The sequence below is a fragment of the Chiloscyllium punctatum genome, chromosome 11, assembly GCF_047496795.1.
Source record: "Chiloscyllium punctatum isolate Juve2018m chromosome 11, sChiPun1.3, whole genome shotgun sequence".
NCBI classification, from domain to species: domain Eukaryota; kingdom Metazoa; phylum Chordata; class Chondrichthyes; order Orectolobiformes; family Hemiscylliidae; genus Chiloscyllium; species Chiloscyllium punctatum.
In genome coordinates this window covers 114358904-114380428 of record NC_092749.1, presented here as the reverse complement: position 1 = coordinate 114380428, position 21525 = coordinate 114358904, and the positions used below count along the sequence as shown (strand labels likewise).

Here is a 21525-nt window from a genome sequence, read left to right as displayed (position 1 = left end):
GAGGCAGAATCAATCAACAGATTCAAGAAAGAAATGGATATGTTTCTGATGAACAGCAGGATAAAGGGCGATGGGGAGCAGGCCAGAGAGTGGAGTTGGGACCAGGATAAGATCAGCCATGATCATGTTAAAATGGCAGAGTGGATTCGAAGGGCTGAATTGCCTACTTCTGCTTCAAATTCCAATGTTCCTATGCGCTGGACTCCCCAGTCAAGGAGACATCTTACCTGCGTTTTGCCCTGTCTATATCTTTGAAGTATTTTGTAAGTTTCATTGAGATCTCTGCTGCCATTCTCCAAAACTGTCGAGAATCCAGGCCCAATTTGTCCAATCCCTGTTCACAGGACAGTCCCACCATCCCGGGAACCTTCACTCCTCTCCCTCTGTGGCAATATTAGTGTTTCTGAGATAAGGAAAACCAAATAAGGGCATACCCTGTGCCCTGTACTCTAGCTGCGGTCTAACCAAGCTCCTATACAACTGAAGCAAGACGTCGCTGCTCCTGTACTCAAATCCTCTTGTGATAAAGACCAACATTTTACTCCTCTTCCTAACAGTTTGCTGCACCTGTATGTTAGCCTTCAGTCACTTACTGGCAAGGGCACAAGGTTCCTTTTGTACATTTACGCTTTCCAACCTCTGCCCATTTTATAAAATATTTGGCACGTCTATTTTTGCCATCAAAGTGGATACATTTTTCTACATTATATTTCACCTGCCATTTTCTTGACCATTCGCTAACTCTGTCTAATCCTCCTGAGGCCTTTTAATATCTTCCTCATGACACACATCCCACTTAGTTAAGTATCTTAACTTGGAAATATGACCTTTGAGTCCCACAGTCCTGTGAGACCACTTCACTCCTCCAACTCTGACATAATTCCTTGAAAGTGGAGTCCCAGGTAGACAGGGTGGTGAAGATGACGTTTGGTATGCTTGCCTTTATTGGTAATGCATTGAGTGTGGGAGTTGGGAGGAGGAGAAAGTGAAGACTGCGGATGTTGAAGATCAGAGTTGAGAGTGTGGTGCTGGAAAAGCACAGCAGATCATCAGGAATGAAGGGCTTTTGCCTGAAACATCGATTCTCCTGCTCCTTGGATGCAGCCTGACCTGCTGTGCTTTTCCAGCACCACACTCTCGACAATAGGAATTGGGAGGTCATGTTGGTGAGGCCACTTTTGGAATATTGTGTGCAATTCTGGTCTCCCTGGCATAGGAAGGATGTTAAACTTTGAAAGGGTTCAGAAAAGATTTACAAGGACGTTGCCAGGGTTGGATAGTTTGAGCTACAGGGAGAGGCTGAATAGGCTGGGAGTGATTTCCCTGGAGCATTGGAGGCTGAGGGGTTTATAAAACCATGAGGGGCATGGACAGGATGATTAGCCAAGGGCTTTTCACCAGAGTGAGGGAGTCCAGAACTAGAGGGCATAGATTTAAGGTGAGAGGGGTAAGTTTTAAAAGGGACCTAAGGGGCTACTTTTTCATGCAGAGGGTGGTGTGTGTATGGAATGAGCTGCCTGAGGATGTGGTGGAGGCTGGTACAATTATAACATTTAAAAGGCATCTGGGAAGGTACATGAATAGGAAGGGTTTGGAGGGATATGGGCCAAATGCTGGCAAATGGGACCAGACTATATAGTCAGCATGGATGAGTCAGACTGAAGGGTCTGTTTCCGTCCTGAATGACTCTTCCCCCACATACCAGATTGCAATGTCAGTCCCATTGTTGCCTGTGTCTGCAGCTCGGCACTCCCCTTACTCTGAACTTGCCTCCCCTAACCATCTGGCTGATTCTCCTCCTTTAAGATGCACTTTAAGACTGACTGCTTTGTGTCTGCTGCCTTTTACATTGAGCCCTGCAAGGAAACGTTAAACCACCTGGGTGGACACATCGTGTGGGATGTCACTGCTGTAAGTTGTTGCTAAGCGGTCTGAGCATCTTAGTCCATTTGGAAACTGCATTTCATTGTGAAACCCAGGAGTGCCTTAGAAACGGGGATTGTCAAACTTGATAAAGGCATTTGATTTTCATATTTGTGGCTTTGAGAAATTAGGAGTGTGTTCACTGGACTTTAGAAAATGAAGGACTGATTTGATCAAAGTTTTTCAGAACAAAAAAAATTCCAGAATAGGAACAGGCCCTTCGGCCCTCCAAGCCTGTGCTGGTCTAGATCCTCTATCTAAACCTATCGCCTATTTTCTAAGGATCTGTATCCTTCTGCTCCTGCCCATTCATGTATCTGTCTAGATACATCTTAAGTGACGCTATTGTGCTGGCAATGTGTTCCATGCCCCCACCACCCTCTGCATGAAGAACTTTCCATGTATATCTCCTCTAAACTTTTCCCCTCTCACCTTGAACTTGTGACCCCATGTAACTGAGTCCCCCATCTGGGAAATAGCTTCTTGCTATCCACCCTGTCTATCCCTCTCATGATTTTGTAGGCCTCAATTTAGGTCCCCCGTCAACCTCCGTCTTTCTAATGAAAATAATCCTAATCTACTCAACCTCTCTTCATAGCTAGCACCCTCTATACCAGGCAACATCCTGGTGAACCTCCTCTGCACCCTCTCCAAAGCATCCACATCCTTTGAGTAATGTGGTGACCAGAACTGTACACAGTATTCCAAATGCGGCTGAACCAAAGTCTTATACAACTGTAACATGACCTGCCAACTCTTGTACTCAATGCCCTGTCCAATGAAGGAAAACATGCCGTATGCCTTCTTGACCACTCTATCAATCTGCATTGCCACCTTCAGGGAACAATGGACCTGAACACCCAGATCTCTCTGTAGTGCTCCCTGCCACCTTTTCCTGTTAGTCACGCTGACTTCATTATCTAGTTCCTTACAGGCTTTAGGTACTGCCTCCTTCCTGTCTATGAACCTCCTTATTTGTTTCCCACCCCTCTGCCACATTAATTTAAACCCTCCCCAACAGTGTTAGCAAAAGCCACCCCCAAGGACATTGGTTCCAGTCCTGCCCAGTTGTAGACCGTCCAATGTGTAATAGTCCCACCTCCCCCAGAACCGGTCCCACTGTCCCAAAAATCTGATCCCCTCCCTCCTGCACCATTAAGAGGAACAGATCGAGAGAAAGAGAAACTATTTCAGGTGGGTGTGAAGTCTAAAACAAGTTTAAAAATTGGAAGCAGTCCTGAAGTTAAGAAACACATGTAAATGGTTGGAACTCAGTTCCAAAAATTTCAACTAATTTAAAATCTCAGGCCTCTTGCGAGCTAAAAAGATTAAGAGAATCGTGATATTGGCATGGTTATTAGTGAAGCCAAAAACTGCAGATGCGGGAGATCTGAAACAGGAAGTGCTGGAGAAACTCAGCAGGTCTGTGACGAGACAGAGAGAAACAGAGTTAGTGTCTGGGATTGATCAGCAGACTGTGATTGCGATGAAATGAAATGTTAAGTTTGTCTGTCTGTCTGTCTCTCTCTGGGTCTCTCTCTCTCTTTTTGGGTGTCTCTCTCTCTCTTTGGGTGTCTTTCTCTTTCTCTTCCCCCCCCCCCCCCCCGTAAAGAGAGCTATGAGGGGACACATAAAAGCCTTGGCAGGAAGGATGAGGGAAAACCCAAAGGCGTTTCTACACATTTGTGAGGAATAAGAGGATGAACAGAGAGAGTGTTGGGCCGATCAGAGGTAATGGAGGGAACTTGGCCCGAAGTCTGAAGAGGTATGGGAGGCCCTAAATGAGTTTATTCTTCAGTATTCACTAGAAAGAGGGACCTTGTGAATACCATGGGCCAGGTTAATGGGCTTGAGCAGATTGATATTAAGAAAGTGTATATGCTGGAAATTCTGGGAACCATCAAGATAGATAAGTCTCCAGGGCAGGACCAGATGTGTCCTAGGTTACTAAGGGAAGTGAGGAATGAGATTGCTGTGCCTCTGGCAAAGATATTTGTATCCTCACTCTCCATTGGTGTACTACCAGCTGATTGGAGGGAGGCGAATGTTGGTCCTCTGTTCAAGAAAGGGAATAGGGCAATCTCTGGGGATTACAGACCAGTCAGTATTACGTCTGTGATAAGCAAAGTATTGGAAAGGATTCTGAGAGAGGATTTAAAGATCGTCAGCATGCTTTGTGAGGGACAGGTCGTGTCTCATAAACCTTATTAAGTTCTTTGAGGAAGTGAGGAGACAAGTTGACTCAGGTCGAGCAGTGGATGTGGTGTATGTAGATTTCAGTAAGGCCTTTGATAAGGGTCCCCATGGTAGGCTCATTCAGAAAGTTAGAAGGTATGGGATACAGGGAAATTTGGCTGTCTGGATACAGAATTGGCTGGCCAAAAGTGGTGGTGGATGGAAAGTATTTCACCTGGAAGTTGGTGACGAGTGATATCCTGCAGGAATCTGTTCTCGGCCCCTGATTTTTGTAGATTTTATAGATGACTTGGATGAAGTGGAAGGGTATGTAAGTAAGTTTGCTGATGACACAAAGGTCAGTGGTGTTGTAGATAGTGTTGACGGGGCAGCACGGTGGCTCAGTGGTTAGCACTGCTGCCTCACAGCAACAGGGTCCTGGGTTCGATTCCAGCCTCTGGCGACTGTGTGGAGTTTGCACATTCTCCCCATGTCTGCGGGGGTTTCCTCTGGGTGCTCCGGTTTCCTCCCACGGTCCAAATATGTGCAGGTTAGGGTGGATTGGCCATGCTAAATTGCCCATAATGTTAGGTGCATTAGTCAGAGGAGAATGGGTCTGGGTGGGTTACTCTTCAGAGGGTCAGTGTGGACTTGTTGGGCTGAAGAGCCTGTTTCCTGTAGGGAATCTAGTCTAACCTATTCAGAGGGCTGTTGCAGGCTACAACATGACATTGACAGGATGCAGAGCAGGGCTGGGAAGTGACAGATGGAGAAATGCAAAGTGATTCAATTTGGAAGGTTGAATTTGAATGCTGAATACAGGGTTAAAGACAAATTCTTTCCAATAGGAAGGAGACCAGAATTGCACACAATATTCCAACAGTGGCCTAACCAATGTCCTGTACAGCCGCAACATGACCTCCCAACTCCTGTACTCCATGCTCTGACCAATAAAGGAAAGCATACCAAATGCCTTCTTCACTATCCTATCTACCTGCGACTCCACTTTCAAGGAGCTATGAACCTGCACTCCAAGGTCTCTTTGTTCAGTAACACTCCCTCGGACCTTACCATTAAGTGTATAAGTCCAGCTAAGATTTGCTTTCCCAAAATGCAGCACCTCGCATTTATCTGAATTAAACTCCATCTGCCACTTCTCAGCCCATTGGCCCATCTGGCCCAGATCCTGTTGTAATCTGAGGTAACCCTCTTCGCTGTCCACTACACCTCCAATTTTGGTGTCATCCACAAACTTACTAACTGTACCTCTTATGCTCACATCCAAATCATTTATGTAAATGACAAAAAGTAGTGGACCCAGCACCGATCCTTGTGGCACTCCACTGGTCACAGGCCTCCAGTCTGAAAAACAACCCTCCACCACCACCCTCTGTCTTCTACCTTTGAGCCAGTTCTGTATCCAATTTGAATGCTCCTGTGAGAAGCGACAGCTTTTTTTTTTGGATGAATTGCTTTGGTTCTGATGGTTTCTGGCATTTTGAACAAATTGGAAATGGAGCGATTTGGTTTTGGAGCAGTCCCAAGTTGGATTTGTCTCTAGCTGGGATTGGCTGGTGCTGCTGCTCCCACGTTCCCCCTGTACACAGACTGGAATCCAGGGCCAGGCGTGTCTGAACTTGTTGCGTGACATAGCTGAGGGCTCCTGGGAAGGCAGTGTTACTGCCCTGTTCCTCAGTAAAGAGACTCTTTTGTTGGTCTGTACCATTCAAGTGTTAATGAAGCTGTTCGATAGGAGCCTGGTATCCGGTGTGCCAGCGCAGGCTGAGAGAGCAGCTGCAAGTGGAAAGGCCAGTCGCTGTTTGGTAACAAAAAAATCATTTTGCATGGCAACCATTCTCGTGGGCAGTCCCCCCTCAGTGGGTGGTAGTTCCTTTAGAGTGGAAGGTCTTCTAATTTTGGAGCATGTCCAGAGATTAACATTATTCCCACTCCACGGTTTGTTAACTGTGTGAAATGTATGTGAGCTGAGCGATCCCAGGGGGAGAGAAGGTGGCGAGTGGCCATTACCACCCTCTGTTTGTACGGGCTTCCTGGGTTCGAATTAACAACCACATCTCTGGGTCAGATTTTCGAATTCAGCAATGCTGTCACACGCCTTTGGAGCAGGTCGGACTGGTGCCAGGCTCTCCTGGTCCAGAGGTAGGGACACTACCACTCCACCATTGGGCTCTTGCAGCTTCTCAGGAAATGGTCGTCGATTGTCATAAAGAGCCAATCTGGTCCTTACTGTCCCTCAGGGAAATCTCCCACCCGCTGCAGCTAGATTCCCGACCCCCCCCCCTCGCCAATACTGTTAAACCCAGACCCCCCCCTCACCAGTACTGTTAATCCCAGACCCCCCCTCGCCAATACAGTTAACCCCCGACCCCCCCAATACTGTTAACCCCAGACCCCCCCCTCGCCAATACTGTTAAACCCAGACCCCCCCCCACCAATACTGTTAATCCCAGACCCCCCCTCGCCAATACAGTTAACCCCCGACCCCCCCAATACTGTTAACCCCAGACCCCCCCCTCGCCAATACTGTTAAACCCAGACCCCCCCCACCAATACTGTTAAACCCAGACCCCCCCCCTCACCAATACTGTTAATCCCAGACCCCCCCAATACTGTTAACCCCAGACCCCCCCCTCGCCAATACAGTTAACCCCCGACCCCCCCAATACTGTTAACCCCAGACCCCCCCCCCTCACCAATACTGTTAACCCCAGATCCCTCAAAACTGTTCGCCCCAGACCCCTCCCCCACCCCGGCCAATACTGTTCACCCCAGACCTCCCCCCCCCCCCCCCCCCCCCCCGGCCAATACTGTAAACCCCAGACCCCCCTCCCATTGGTGTTCAACTCCTTAAGGTTATGGAAATCAAAGGATACTGGGGAGAAAGTGGGACTAGGGGACTGAGTTGGATGATCAGCCTTGATCATATTGAATAGTGGGAGAGGCTCAAAGGGCTGAATGGCCTACTCTTGCTCCTATTTTGTAGTTTCTCTATTGTTTAGATTTATTATCTGATCTAGCAGGAGCTGCTCCTCCCATTGTTTCTGTGCTAGCTCTGTGACAGAACAATCCAGAGATAAAGTTACTGTCTTGCTTTTACCCCCATGGTCCTGAATCTTCTTCAGTTTCAGTTGTTCCCCTACTGTGTTTGATAAAGAATTTCACAGCACAGCAACCTCTTAACTGATTGCCTCAAATTCATCACTCTGACTCCCTAAGAAACAAAGACAGTCCAAACGTCAAACTCCTGTTTCATTTTAAAAAGTTCCTCTTGATCTTCTTTCTCCCACTGTATCTGCACCCTTTCCACTGTGACCTCTCTCTCCAATATCAGCAGGAGTGTTTGTTACTCTGTATTCCCTGTGGCCATTCTAATTACTCTGCTGCCCTCTCTCCCCAGCCTTCAAACCTCTCTCCCTGTCTGTACACTACTGCCCTCTGGTGTGTTTCACTTGTTACTGTTCCTGAACAACGCCCTGCTCCTCAGTTAAAGCTGCTACATTTCCTTGCTTCACTTGCTCACATGCGAGCTTAGGTTTAGGATTGTGTTGAGTTTAAACAGACCAGTTGGGCCGAGTGGTCGGTTTCTGTTCTAGAGATGCAATATAATTAATTACATGTTATTTTGACCCTTTCAGAAAATGCCAGCAGTCATTAATGTTGCCGGTATAGACCTCGAAGGGCCTGAAGATTCAACTCCTTCCTTACATTCCAGCTCGGAGCAAGTCTGAGAGGTTTGCTTCATGGGGATTATACTGGAGCTGGGAGCAGATTGGGTCTAAACGTCTCTCCGTTGCTGTCCTTTAACTACGTTTATCTCCATGAACTGTGAATGCTGACCAAACCCATCAATATTTAAATGAAGGATAGCTGGTTGCAAATGCCGAAGAAAAATGTCCCAGTTGTTTATTTACTCTATCAGCTTGAAAATCACGTTAGGAGAGGTTCTTAGCAGACTGAAGATTGATCGCCCACTAACAGAGTCAATTCAGGAGTTTTACCTTCACCAGCCAGCTCAAAACTGGTAAGAAATAGAAACATTCTTCTGGCTGACCAAATGTATTTCTTCACTGTCTTTTTAAAGAAACAGGTTGTTATAGAGTCATACAACACAGAAACAGAGCCTTCAATCCAACTTCTGCACACCAGCTAGGTTTCTCAAACTAAACTCGTCCCTCTTACCTGCACTTGCACCATGTCCCTGTCAACCTTTCCTGTTCTTGTATGTAGCTGCCCAAGTGTCTTTATAACGTTGGAACTGTCGCTGCATCTCCCACTTCCTCTGGCAGTTTATTCCACACGTGACCCACCCTCTGTGTGTGGAAAGGTTGTCCCTCATGTACTTTCAAAATCTTTCTCCTCTCACCTTAAAACTAAACCTGCTAGTTTTGAGCACTCCCACCCCATGGAAAAGATATTTGCTGTTCACCTTACCAATAGCCCCCATGATTTTATAAACTTTATTAAGGCCATCTCTCAACCTCCTGTGCTCCAGTGAAAAAAAACTCCCAACCTATCCAGCCTCTCCTTATGACTCAAAATCTCCAGTCCCGGCAACGTCCTGGTCAATCTGTTTTGAACCCTCTCCAAGTTAACAATATCCTTCCTATAGCAGGGCAACCAGAACTGCACGCAGTACTGCAAAAATGGCCTCACTAATATCCTGTACAACCTCAACATGATGTCCCAACTCATATACTGAAACGGTCTGAGCAATGAAGGCAAGTGTGCTAAATGCCTTCTTAACCACCCTGTCCATCTGGGAATACAAACTTAAAGAAATTATGTCCCTGAACCCCTTGGTTCCTTCTGCTCTACAACACTCCCCAGGGCTCTACCATTGACTGGATAAATCCTGCCTGTGTTTGTTTTCCTAAAATGCAATACCTTACATTTCTCCAACATAAAATCTATCTGCACCTCCTCAGCCCATTGGTCCAATTGACCAAGATCTCTTTGCAATATTAGATAATCTTCTTCACTGTCCACTATGCCACCACTTTTGGTGTCTCCTCAAACATGCTAACTATGCTTCCCAAATTCTCATCCAAATTATTTATACAAGTGACAAACAACATTGGGATTCAGTACTGATCCCTGTGGAACACCACTGCTCACAGGCCTCCAGTCCAAAAAATAACCTTCCACCACCACCCTCTGTTTCCTACTGTCAAGCCAATTTTGTGTCCAGTTGGCAAGTTAATTACGAACATGAACAATCCAAACTAAACTGGGCTTTAAATTCACTCTCGTGCATAAACACAGTCACTCGCTAACAATAGGAACAGGAGTAGGCCAGCCAGCCAGTTCATCACACTGCCCTGCTAATTCAATCTTAAACATATGCACCTTGAAGACTGATTCTCTACAGCTCTCTGAGGTAAAGAATTCTGGCAACTCCCTGAGTAAAACATGGTCCCCTCTCTTGAACTCTAATGGCATCCCCTTGGTTAGAGATTCCCCAATCAGGAAAGTGTCTCAGTGACATCTCCCTGGCCACTGACCTGTCCAGTACAGTCTTTTGACTAAAACTAATTTTCTTCAACTTCTCATTCTCCCTAATCACTTGCATCTCTGATTCTGGGATTAGAAACATCTCTAATTTTTGTACCTTCCTCCATAAAACAGACACAAAATAAACATTTAGCTTCTCTGCCAATGTCTCTATTCCCCATTATAAATTCTCCTGACTCTGCCCTTAATCTTCACTTTAGCCAGATGTTTCCTTTTTCTGTTCCCATAGAGGTGTTTACAGTCCATACAGTATGGATTTTGTAGGTTGCACTCAAATTCAATTTTCCCTTTCCTTTCTGTTTCTTGGTCCTCCTTTGATGTATTCTAGAATCCTCCCAATTTTCAGAATTCCTTTTACTGTATTTCTGGCAAGTTTATTGGCCTTTCTGTTTAACCTGATGCAATCCTGAACTTCCTGTGTTTGTCACAGTTAACTGCTATTGTTTGAGTTTTTTGTTTCTTGAAGGAAGCTTTTCCTGAAGTTGAGATTGTCAGTGCAGTCTCTTCCTAATTGGCTTTTACCTCCCTCTTTCTCTAAAGGAGTTCTTTTTCCTCTCCCTCATTCTGTTTCAATCTCTGTCTGTTTCTCTCTGTTCTCTGGAGTGAAAGAAATCGCTATGCAAGTCACCAGGTTGTTACAAAAACTTCACTCTACATCTGGTGCTGTTTACATATAGGGCGGCACAGTGGCTCAGTGGTTAGCACTGCTGCCTCATAGCACCTACGACCCGGGTTCGATTCCAGCCTCTGGCAACTGTCTGTGTGGAGTTTGCACATTCTCCCCGTGTCTGCGGGGGTTTCCTCCGGGTGCTCCGGTTTCTTCCCACAGTCCAAAAAATGTGCAGGTCAGGATGAATTGGCCATGCTAAATTGCCCGTAGTGTTCAGGGATGTGTAGGTTAGGTGCATTAGTCAGGGGAAATGTAAAGTAATAGGGTAGGGGGATTTGTTTGGATGGGTTACTGTTTGGAGGGTCAGTATGGACTTGTTGGGCTGAGTGGCCTGTTTCCAAACTGTAGGGATTCTATAATGATTGAACAGTGAGAGTGAGTTGTGGCCTTCTGACAATGTCCACTGGGCCAGTAATCCTAAGGTTCAGACTTCTTCAGAACGATCACTGGACCTGAAATGTTAACTCTGACTTCTCTCCACAAATGCTGCCAGAGCTGCTGAGTTTTTGCAGCAATTTCTGGTTTTGTGTTTGTTCAGACGTACACTCTGGGTTTGCCATCCCACTCTGCGGATAGTTTTGACCTATGGTGGGTATGTAGATTTAATTCAGTTTAATTTACATTCAGTTCATTAATCCACACTGTAGGGAATCTAATCTGATCTCATAAAGTCTGGGACTGTAAAGCCAATCGCGAAAGTGTCATCATTCATTGTGAAGAAACTGACCACATCTGATTTGCTCATGTCCTTCAGGGAAGAGAATCTGCCACCTTTTCCTGGTCTGGCTCACATGTGACTCCCAGACCCACAGCGATGTGGTTCGCCCCTAAATGCCCTCTGACATGTTGAGCACACCACTCAGTCCAAAGAGATGAACAATACATGCTGGCCCTTCCAGTGTTGCCACAGACTGGATGGATGAATGGGTCTCCTCCAAACCATGGTGGCTATGTTCAGTGAAGTTCTGTGAATGTATAAACATGGAAACTGTTGTCTGAAAAGTTGATGCTTGCTATAGGGGACAAATATCTTTAATATTTCCCTCACTTGTCTTGTTTTCCAGTGAGCTGATATGCAGGAGCAGAGTAAAAGATATTCCAATCTCTATTCTGGATATACGAGAGGGATTCCATCAGAAAGATGGGATGGCAGTGAGATGTTCTCTCTCTTCTCTGAATCCGTACATTCCCCGTATCGTACATACCAGTCAGAATCCTCACCACTCTCTGTATCTCGAGTGTATGAACCTGTTGGGAGGTCTGACCCGAACATAATGGCATCTACTGATAGGTTATCCCGGTCACTCAAACACCTGGAGGCTGAGAAACCCCTCAATGGGAGGTGTCTGTCCACTGTGAGGTATAGCACCTGCCTCGATACGTCTGCTTTCTCTCAGTGTGTACCGAAAAGGAGAGCTACGTTAAGCTCACACGACATTAACGTGGGTAGATATACCTCACCCGATGTCAATGTGGACAGATATACCTCATTGGGCCAAACTTCGACTGGCAGCCTTGGCACACCAGGCTCTACCCATAAGGCGCTGCGTGAGAAAGAGGTCACGCCTTGTTTCTCAGAATACTGCGCCATGAGGCAATCAGATTCCTTCAGGGCGGTTCGAGACCGCACCTCCCCAGACTGGGACCCTGACGAGGAATACCAAGCTCTACTGGATTTTACGTATCCCTTAAGACCAGGGCACATGAGCTCCAGGGACAACTTAGATGACGATGATGACGACATGACCTCTGACTCCTATCTAAAAGATTCAGGGATCGTGGATGACAGTCCGATACCCTCCCTGTCAAATACATTGATTACAAACGCTTTGTCGTCACTGCCTATCTCCCAGTCTAACCCCAGCAGTGCTGCTAACATCACCTGGGGCCATCCTAGCTACATAGAGGATCATGTGTACACTCCATATTCTTCCTCCACTTCCCTCCGCCTGCACAACCGGCCGTCTTATTGGCTCTCCAGTCGATCGCCCAAAGCTGGTATTAATCCAAACACCTTTCTGGAGAGTTCTATGAGGAATAAGACAGAAGGCATCCTGAACCGGGCCAATCCTGACTGGGCCAAGGTCACTTCAGTTGTTGATTCCAGTTTTCTTTCCAGCAGCTCAAACGAGGAATTTTCCAAGCCCTTGCTCACAGGGAAAGATCCTAAAGGCTTCACATTATCCAGGCAGATCCTGCCCTTAAACAGAGAGTGGGACAGTGAGGAGGATTTTCTCACTCTCCCGTATAAGCTGAAAGAATTGGAAGCCTTGGCCCACCAACTGGAGAAGCTCTCTGTTCACGTGGAGAGCAAGTCTGCCTTTGCAGCCAATGGGATGAGACTGGGCACGGGCAGTCCAAGTGGCAGTACGGAGGGGAACCTCACTGTACAGAACAACACTGAGGCTGCTCAGTCAGACTGCCAACTGGGAATTAGTCCCAGAAATCAACCCAAGAATCCACAGTGTGAAGATATAATCGCCGATTTAAAAAAGGCCAATGAATTTATTCAAAAGTTGGGCACATGGTCCAGTTCTCAACTGCTATTCAACCAGCCCTTTGAACAAGTAGCTGAGAACAATGACAATCTGTTGGCTCACATTCAGGTAAAATGTTATTTCTTTTCCAAATTCTATGTTTCATTCAAATACCTCACACAAGCAGAATACATCAATCTTGTTTCTTGTTGGTATAAATGTACTGGATTGGGCAAGCTAGGAAACTAAACGTTAGTATTCAGCCGCAATGGTTTCAGTTTAGAATTTGAGGTTTACATTGTTAAAAGTTGAGTATATGACTTTGCTAATTGCTTCGAACTGTGAAAGACTGGGCAGACCTGTTGAGTTCCTCCAGCACTTTCTGTTTCTGTTTCAGATCTTCAGTTTATGTAGTTGTTTGTTTCATTAAAGATTGAGCAAGTTTACTTTTTTTTAAATAGGCTTTAGAGTTTGAAGTGGAATGTAACATTCTGAAGTGGTTAGACAGGGTCAGTATTGAGAGAGTCTTTTGACCTGCTAGAGAACCATAAACTAGGGTTTGTAAATACAACCAAGGTACAAATATATTCAGCGGAGAAATACAGAGAGATTACCTTTCTCAGAGAGTAAGGAGGATGTGGAACCCACTACTACAGGATGTGGATGTGGCAAACAGCTCTGATACTTTCAAAATGAAAATAGGCAACTGGGTGAGAGTAAAAGGGTTAGTAAGACAGGCTGAGATAAGTCAGATGGAATAGGGGCCGGTCTCATACAGAGTACTTGATTGGATTTGATTTATTATTGTCACTTGTACCTCAGTACAGTGAAAGGTTTTGTGTTGTGTGCAGTACAAAGTGCATGAGGGTAAGAGAACAGAGCGAGGAATACACTTACAGTGAAAGAGAAGGTGCATGAAGAGCTAGATCATTATTAAATTTAATATTTGAGACATCCATTCAGGAAGTCTAATTGCAGCGGGGAAGAACCTGTTTTTGATCTGTTGGCTTGTGCGTTTAAGCTTTTATATCTTCTGGTTAGGAGAGAGTATCACTGGGTGGGAGGGCTCTTTGATGTTGGCAGCATTCCTGAGGCACTGAGAAGCGTAGATGGAGTCAATGGATGGGAGGTTGGTTTGTCTGATGGACTGGGCTGTGTTCACAGCTCTCTGTAGTTTCTTATGGTCCTAGGCAGAGCAGTGTATAAACACCAGCATGGATGGGATGGGCTGAATGACCTTTTTCTGTGCTGTGTCGTAGAGTCATAGAGATGTACAGCATGGAAACAGACCCTTCGGTCCAACCCACCCATGCCAACCAGATATCCCAACCTAATCTAGTCCCACCTGCCAGCACCTGGCCCATATCCCTCCAAACCCTTCCTATTCATATACCCATCCAAATCCCTTTTAAATGTTGCTATTGTACCAGCCTCCACCACTTCCTCTGGCAGTTCCTTCCATACATGTACTGCTCTGCGTGAAAGAGTTGCCCCTTAGGTCTCTTTTATATCTTTCCCCTCTCATCCTAAACCTATGCCCTCTAGTTCTGGACTCCCCGACCCCAGCGAAAAGACCTTGTCTATTTATCCTATCCAAGCCCCTCATGATTTTATAAACCTCTATAAGGTCAGCCTTCGACATTCCAGGGAAAACAGCCCTAGCCTATTTAACCTCTCCCTATAGCACAAGTCCTCCAACCCTGGGAAACATCCTTGTAAATCTTTTCTGAACCCTTTCAAAGTTTTACAACATCCTTCCAATAGGAAGGAGACCAGAATTACACGCAATATTCTAACAGTGGCCTAACCAATGTCCTGTACAACCACAACATGACCTCCCAACTCCTGTACTCAATACTCTGACAAATAAAGGAAAGCATACCAAACGCCTTCTTCACTATCTAGGGAAAATAGCCCCAGCCTATTCAGCCTCTCCCTATAGCTCCAACCCTGGCAACATCCTTGTAAATCTTTTCTGAACTCTTTCAAGTTTCACAACATCCTTCCTATAGTAGGGAGACCAGAATTTCATGCAATATTCTAAAATGGCCTTACCAATATCCAATATAGCTGCAATATAACCTCCCAATTCCTGTACTCCATGCTCTGACCAAGAAAGGAAAGCATACCAAACACAGCCTTCGCTATCCTATTGACCTGCGACTCCACTTTCAAGGAGCTATGAACCTGTACTCCAAGGTCTCTTTGTTCAGCAACACCCTCCAGGACCTTACCATTAAGTGTATAAGTCCTGCTAAGATTTGCTTTCCCAAAATGCAGCACCTCGCATTTATCTGAATTAAACTCCATCTGCCACTTCTCAGCCCATTGGCCCAGATCCTGTTGTAATCTGAGGTAACCTTCTTCGCTGTCCACAACACCTCCAATTTTGGTGTCATCTGCAAATTTACTAACTATACCTCTTGTGCTCCCATCCAAATCATCTTTGTGTTCTCTGTAATTGTATGTGACTGATCTGCTCTTTTGTTCATATAGAGGTTTAGCACTAAACTTGAAGAAATGGTCCAGTGGTTGTATGAAGTAGCAGAGACCACAGATAACTGGATCCCACCACAGCCCACAATGGACAGTATCAAGGCTTCCCTGGATAAATGTATGGTAAGCAGCTCCCCTCCATCAAACTGCACATTTATGGTTTAAAAAATTAAGATTGTTACCAATCGTCGATGTAAGCAAAATGTTTCTCCACTGCCCAGGCATGCTCCACCATTCAATAAGGTCATCTCAGGTCAGACTGGGATCTCCGGTTTCTTACTCACGTTTGGGTGTGGGTGTCACTGGCTGGGGCCTTGTCCCTAGTTGCCCCTTGAGAAGGTGGGGGTGAGCTGCCTTCCTGAACTGCTGTAGTCCATGTGCTGGCCTTAGGGAGGGAATTTCAGGATTTTGACCCAGCGACAGTGAACGAACGGCGATATATTTCCAAGTCAGGATGGGGAGTGGCTTAGAGGGGAACCTGAACGGGGTGGGGTCCCCATGGATCAGCTGCCCTTGTCCTTCTGGATGGAACTGTTTGTGGGTTTGAAAGGTGCTGTCTGAGGATCTTTGGTGAGTTTCTGCAGAGGATCGTGTGAAGGGTACACATTAGCGGAGACAAATGTCATTATCGCCAGGTCTCAGTCAATCATAGGGAGGTGGTGTGTGAGGGTGTTGGGGGAGAGTGACGGTGGGGGGAGATGGGGAGGTGGTGTGTGAGGGTGTGGGGGGAGGTGGGGTGTGGGGGGAGGTGGGGTGTGAGGGTGTTGGGGGAGAGTGAGGATGGGGGGAGAGTGTGTGAGGGTGTTGGAGAGTGAGGGTGGGGGGAGATGGGGTGTGGGGGGAGGTGGTGTGTGAGGGTGTTGGGGGAGATGGGGAGGTGGTGTGTGAGGGTGTGGGGGGAGGTGGTGTGTGAGGGTGTTGGGGGAGAGTGAGGATGGGGGGAGAGTGTGTGAGGGTGTTGGAGAGTGAGGGTGGGGGGAGATGGGGTGTGAGGGTGGGGGGAGATGGGGAGGTGGTGTGTGAGGGTGTGGGGGGAGGTGGTATGATGGTGTGGAGAAGGTGGTGTGTGAGGGTGTTGGGGGAGAGTGAGGATGGGGGGAGAGTGTGTGAGTGTGTTGGAGAGTGAGGGTGGGGGGAGATGGGGAGGTGGTGTGTGAGGGTGTGGGGGGGAGGTGGTGTGTGAGGGTGTGGGGGGGAGGTGGTGTGTGAGGGTGTGGGGGGGAGGTGGTGTGTGAGGGTGTGGGGGGGAGGTGGTGTGTGGGGGGGAGGTGGTGTGTGAGGGTGTGGGGGGGAGGTGGTGTGTGAGGGTGTGGGGGGGAGGTGGTGTGTGAGGGTGTGGGGGGGAGGTGGTGTGTGAGGGTGTGGGGGGAGAGTGAGGATGGGGGGAGAGTGTGTGAGGGTGTTGGAGAGTGAGGGTGGGGGGAGATGGGGAGGTGGTGTGAGAGGGTGTGGGGGGAGTTGGTGTGTGGGGGAGGTGGTGTGTGAGGGTGTTGGGGGAGAGTGAGGGTGGGGGGAGATGGGGTGTGAGGGTGGGGGGAGATGGGGAGGTGGTGTGGGGGGGAGCTGGTGTGTGAGGGTGTGGGGGGAGGTGGTGTGTGAGGGTGTTGGGGGAGAGTGAGGATGGGGGGAGACTGTGAGGGTGTTGGAGAGTGAGGGTGGGGGGAGATGGGGAGGTGGTGTGTGAGGGTGCGGGGGGAGGTGGGGTGTGTGAGGGTGCGGGGGGAGATGGGGTGTGAGGGTGCGGGGGGAGGTGGGGTGTGAGGGTGCGGGGGGAGGTGGGGTGTGAGGGTGCGGGGGGAGGTGGGGTGTGAGGGTGTGGGGGGAGGTGGTGTGTGAGGGTGCGGGGGGGAGGTGGGGAGGTGGTGTGTGAGGGTGCGGGGGGGAGTGTGTGAGGGTGCGGGGGGAGAGTATGTGAGGGTGCGGGGGGAGTGTGTGTGAGGGTGCGGGGGGAGAGTATGTGAGGGTGCGGGGGGAGAGTATGTGAGGGTGCGGGGGGGGGGGGGGGGGAGTGTGTGAGGGTGAGGGGAGATGGTGGGGGGAGGGAGTGTGTGACGTTAAGATTAAATGATCAGTCACCAAGTGAGTAGACTGTGCTCTTACAGAATAAAACATTGATCTGCTGGAAAGTGAATGCAATGGTGGAATGTGTTTTGTGTGTCCTCCCTCACAGGCTTTCAGGAATGACATTAAGGAACACCGGGAGCTGACTGCGAGTGTGCTAAAATCCGGAGAATACCTGCTCCACTCGATGAGCAGTGCCACGCCAGGTATAAATCCTTCAGGAGCACGGAACTCTGCACTTCATCTAAAACTCCCTTTATCTGCTCTCCCCCTCAGAATGACTCGTAAAACCAAACATTATTGGCAGAGGATTCTACCTTTTACTCTTTTCAAAGCAAAAGGGTCATTGTTGTTCCCTCTCCTTAGGTACTGTCGGTTGGTACTGGTTTAAAGCATGAATTGAATAGGAATGGGACAAGGCCAATCAACCCCCTTAAGTTTTCTGCTGATATTCAGTGAGATGCTGACACAGCAGTAACTAACTCCTTTGGTTATGCTTCTCTGATTGCCCTTGTCCCACTCAATTTTAACTATCTCCGAAGTAAAGTGATTCACTGACTGATTAGATTAGGTTACTTAGTGTGGAAACAGGCCCTTCGGCCCAACAAGTCCACATCGACCCGTCGAAGCACAACCCACCCAGACCCATTCCCCTACATTTACCCCTTCACCTAACACTACGGGCAGTTTAGCATGGCCAATTCACCTAACCTACACATTTTTGGACTGTGGAAGGAAACCGGAGCACCCAGAGGAAACCCACGCAGACACGGGGAGAATGCTTTCTGTGTGTTAGTGATGTGTCACTCGCTTTCCTGCTGGGATGGTCAGTTTGTCTCAGGCTGTGAAATAACACAGTGAAGCAAAATAATAAATCAACTTCTTATTGAAACCTTTTTTCTAAAAAAAAATCAATCTTCTGTCTTACAAGAATTAACTGGTGATAGAATCATCATTCTTCAGTTTTAAACATCACAACAGTTTGCATAATCTAGAAAACATTCAAAGGTGTTTCACAAAGAGCCAATAAATGAAAATGAACTCTCAATCAGAGATGACCAAACACTTATTCCAACATTTACCAAATGTGTGAATGATTTTCACGACATAAAATAATTTCTTAAAATTCTGCTCAATTTTGTGTGCACTTCCAGCATGATGTTTAAATTTTAAAGCGATCTCCTACGAGTCATCAAAACAGAGAATGCTGGAGAAACTCAGCAGGTCTGGCAGCATCAGACGCAAAGTGCTAACTGTATTTCTTTGGTTCAGAGAGAAGCAGGAGTTAATACTTGGGGTCTGATCAAAGCTCGCTGGCCTGAAATGTTTGACCCAGCATTTCATGCTGTCTGTCTCTGTCCACAGATGCTGCCCGACCTGCTGAGTATCTCCCAACATTTCTTTTGGCTTTTGATTTGAATTTCCAGCATCTGTGAGGTTTTATTTGTGTATTGATTAGCTATGCTTGCGACATTCAATGCTGCTTCTCTGACCCTCCTTCTGCACTGGTTTAGTCCTCAAGGAGACACTTGAATTAATCTCCAGACAATCCAAGCAGCTGAATGGGCACGCTGCCCACCTGTACTTGTCGATTCTTGCTACTATGGATAAGGTGAAAGATGATTTGGAGACCAAGCAACAGGAATTCGTATCTGCTGGTTTGGAAAGGCAGTCAGTATTGGTAAAGAATAATTTCACCTTGAATCTTTTATAAATTGCTGAATTAAAAGAGCTCTGCTTATTTACTGTTAATATTATAGAAGGTGTAAAAGTCACCATAGTCAGACTGGACCGAGAGAGAGATGATGGGTGGAGATTTAATCTGAGGGTCACCATGCCTCAGGGGAGGGGGAGGGGGAGGGGAAGGTGGAGGTTGAGAAGAATCCTTCATGGTAACCTCTGCAGGTATGGGATTTGAACCCATGTTGATAGCGTTGTTCACTCCAGCAGCCACTACTATCGATATGTTGGCATCATTCACCAACCATCCAGTCAACTGAGCAAACCTGCTGATAGTGTCCTACAGCAGCAATTCTGGCCTTGAGAGCAGTTGAGTCAACCTCATTGCTGTGAGTCTGGAGTCACGTGTAGTCTAAACCAGCTATGATCAGATTTCCTTCCCTAAAGGACATTGGTGAATCAGAGGGGTTTTGTTTTGCAATGATTGATAATGATTTCATGATTTTTATTAAAGCTAGCTTTCAGTGGGACTGAATCCTTTCCATGACCTTCTATTATTAACAGTAAATGTGCACTTCCTGTGTGATTATGAAGGGACATTTAAATGCTTAACTAGGAGGAGCTATGAGGACATTGCAGCCAAATTAACACATAACTGGGGTTTTTCACTTCTCAGTAAACCCCTGTGGTAGAAATGTAATTGTATAAGTTTTGCATTGTTAAAGTACAAACAGTTTGTAAACTTTTTTTATAAGTAATTCCTGCAAACTATTTTATTTGAGGGCATCATGGAGCCTTGAGCTAGTTCATCCATATCTGTGGAGCAGTCTACAAGAAAATGAGGAAACAAGAAAATGTGGCATTAAAATTACATTTCACTTATTTGTAAATTAAACCTTTATTTTTGGTCAGAATTAGATTTGTTGCTGGAATTTAGATGTGGGCTTTACAAATAATTTACTCCATACTCTTTTGTCAAACGCTTGGTTGTTTTGCTTTTAAAATGCTGTTAATATTTGCATAACTCGGAGATAGCTGAAAGCAAACAATTCCTTTCCTGTTCAGTCATTTGAAGCTTTCAAACACTGAAGGATATTTAATGTTACTAAAAGTTGAGGGTGTGAATTTGAACTGATTTAGCGGTTGTGAATTTAATTTGTCCAGAATTTCAAACAATGCACTATCAAGTAAACTCTATTTTAATCACTGACAGATTATTTTCCATTTAAATATTTTTTTTAAGCAATGCTTCTCATATTTCCAAAACTGCATCAGATTTTGTGCAGGCTTGTGGATTCTGGTTTTCACTTGAAATGTTCGTTTCCTTCTGGTTTCAGTGATGTTTTGGCTAAAGCTATGGTCTTTAAAAGTGTAGTACACGGCCATTTACATTGGAACTAATCATTCCTGTAATTGCTGGCCTGGAAGAAACAGGATGTTGGTGTCAGTTTCAGTGTTTCCCATCACATGATTCGCTGAACCATGTCAGCACAATGTTACTTCATATTTAAATGTATTTATAGGGCTCAGAAACTTGAGTCAACTTTACACTAACCTCCTTTGATTGATGTGCACTACTGACCTATCCCATCAAGACCACTGTGTATTCTGGAAGTCTTAATTTTAAAGCTCTGTTTACAGGATAGAGTACTTCCAGAATAGATCCACGGAGAAACCTGATGACTGTGTGTTGTTTTTCCAGATGCCAAGTGATGTTGAGGAACATGATGCATCAAACCACATGAATATGGATGATCTAGTTTGAAAGGGCTGGTGGAGTAGTGAGAGGGTGATGATTCTTTTAATTCAAGTTTGGGAAGAACTTGTTCTGCAAAATTATTGGCTTAATTTTACACTTTTTTAAAAAAAATAAAAAGTAATGAGCAATGAGTGTTTACACCTCCTGTAATTAATCTATTTGTTTTATGATATTTGGTTACTTTTATTGATAATTAAACTTTCAATCTGGTCAAATTCAAATCACAAAAAAAAATTCTTGTTTGCCTCCAAGACAAATGGAAGAAAATCAGTAACTGCATCAAATGTTGTGAATTAGAGAGAGATCTCCGACAGAAAGGTCTGCAAGTTGCAGTCCATACGGGGGTATACAGGACGTCTAGATGGACAAGACTTCCTCCTCCTATTGAGATGTAGAGTACTATCACCGCCCACAGTTAGGGGGAAATATTGCTCGAGTCCTCTCCCCACTCCTATTTCCATAAGCTGGTGGCTACAGGAAAAATTCAAAAGCACAAAATAACAGAATAGGGATTGACTATACAGATATTCATTTGAACCAGTTTCACTCCATAATTTCCATAGTACAAACAGAAAGGAATAACCCTCAGTCTGACTAGAAAAAAGAGTGACTATTGTTGCCCAATAAGAAGCCTGATTGACCAAGTCAAAGTTTAACACTTTGAGTATAAGCAACCTGTCTGTCTGTTAATTCAGGTAAAACGTGACTGGATGAGTGCAGTGAAGTTCTACAGGTGGTGTAGATACAATAAA

General features: G+C 46.0%; 1 protein-coding gene across 1 annotated transcript; it reads left to right on the top strand.

The window, feature by feature from the left end:
- Positions 1-7897: 7897 nt before the first annotated feature.
- Positions 7898-20901, top strand: LOC140483358 (centrosomal protein of 68 kDa-like). Its single transcript, XM_072581557.1, has 6 exons — positions 7898-8140; positions 11365-12906; positions 15274-15396; positions 17444-17540; positions 18849-19015; positions 20717-20901. Exons 2-6 carry the CDS (start codon positions 11374-11376, stop codon positions 20777-20779), a joined length of 1983 nt encoding a protein of 660 aa, XP_072437658.1. The 5' UTR covers positions 7898-8140; positions 11365-11373; the 3' UTR covers positions 20780-20901.
- Positions 20902-21525: the final 624 nt, after the last annotated feature.

What these genes read in the sequence shown, in the direction of transcription:
- LOC140483358 (XM_072581557.1), top strand. Translation starts at nt 11,374, where the DNA reads ATGCAGGAGCAGAGTAAAAGATATTCCAATCTCTATTCTGGATATACG. An exon ending in ATCTGTTGGCTCACATTCAG is followed by an intron (nt 12,907 to 15,273) that starts GTAAAATGTTAT and finishes TTGTTCATATAG; the next exon opens with AGGTTTAGCACTAAACTTGA. An exon ending in TGGAAAGGCAGTCAGTATTG is followed by an intron (nt 19,016 to 20,716) that starts GTAAAGAATAAT and finishes TTGTTTTTCCAG; the next exon opens with ATGCCAAGTGATGTTGAGGA.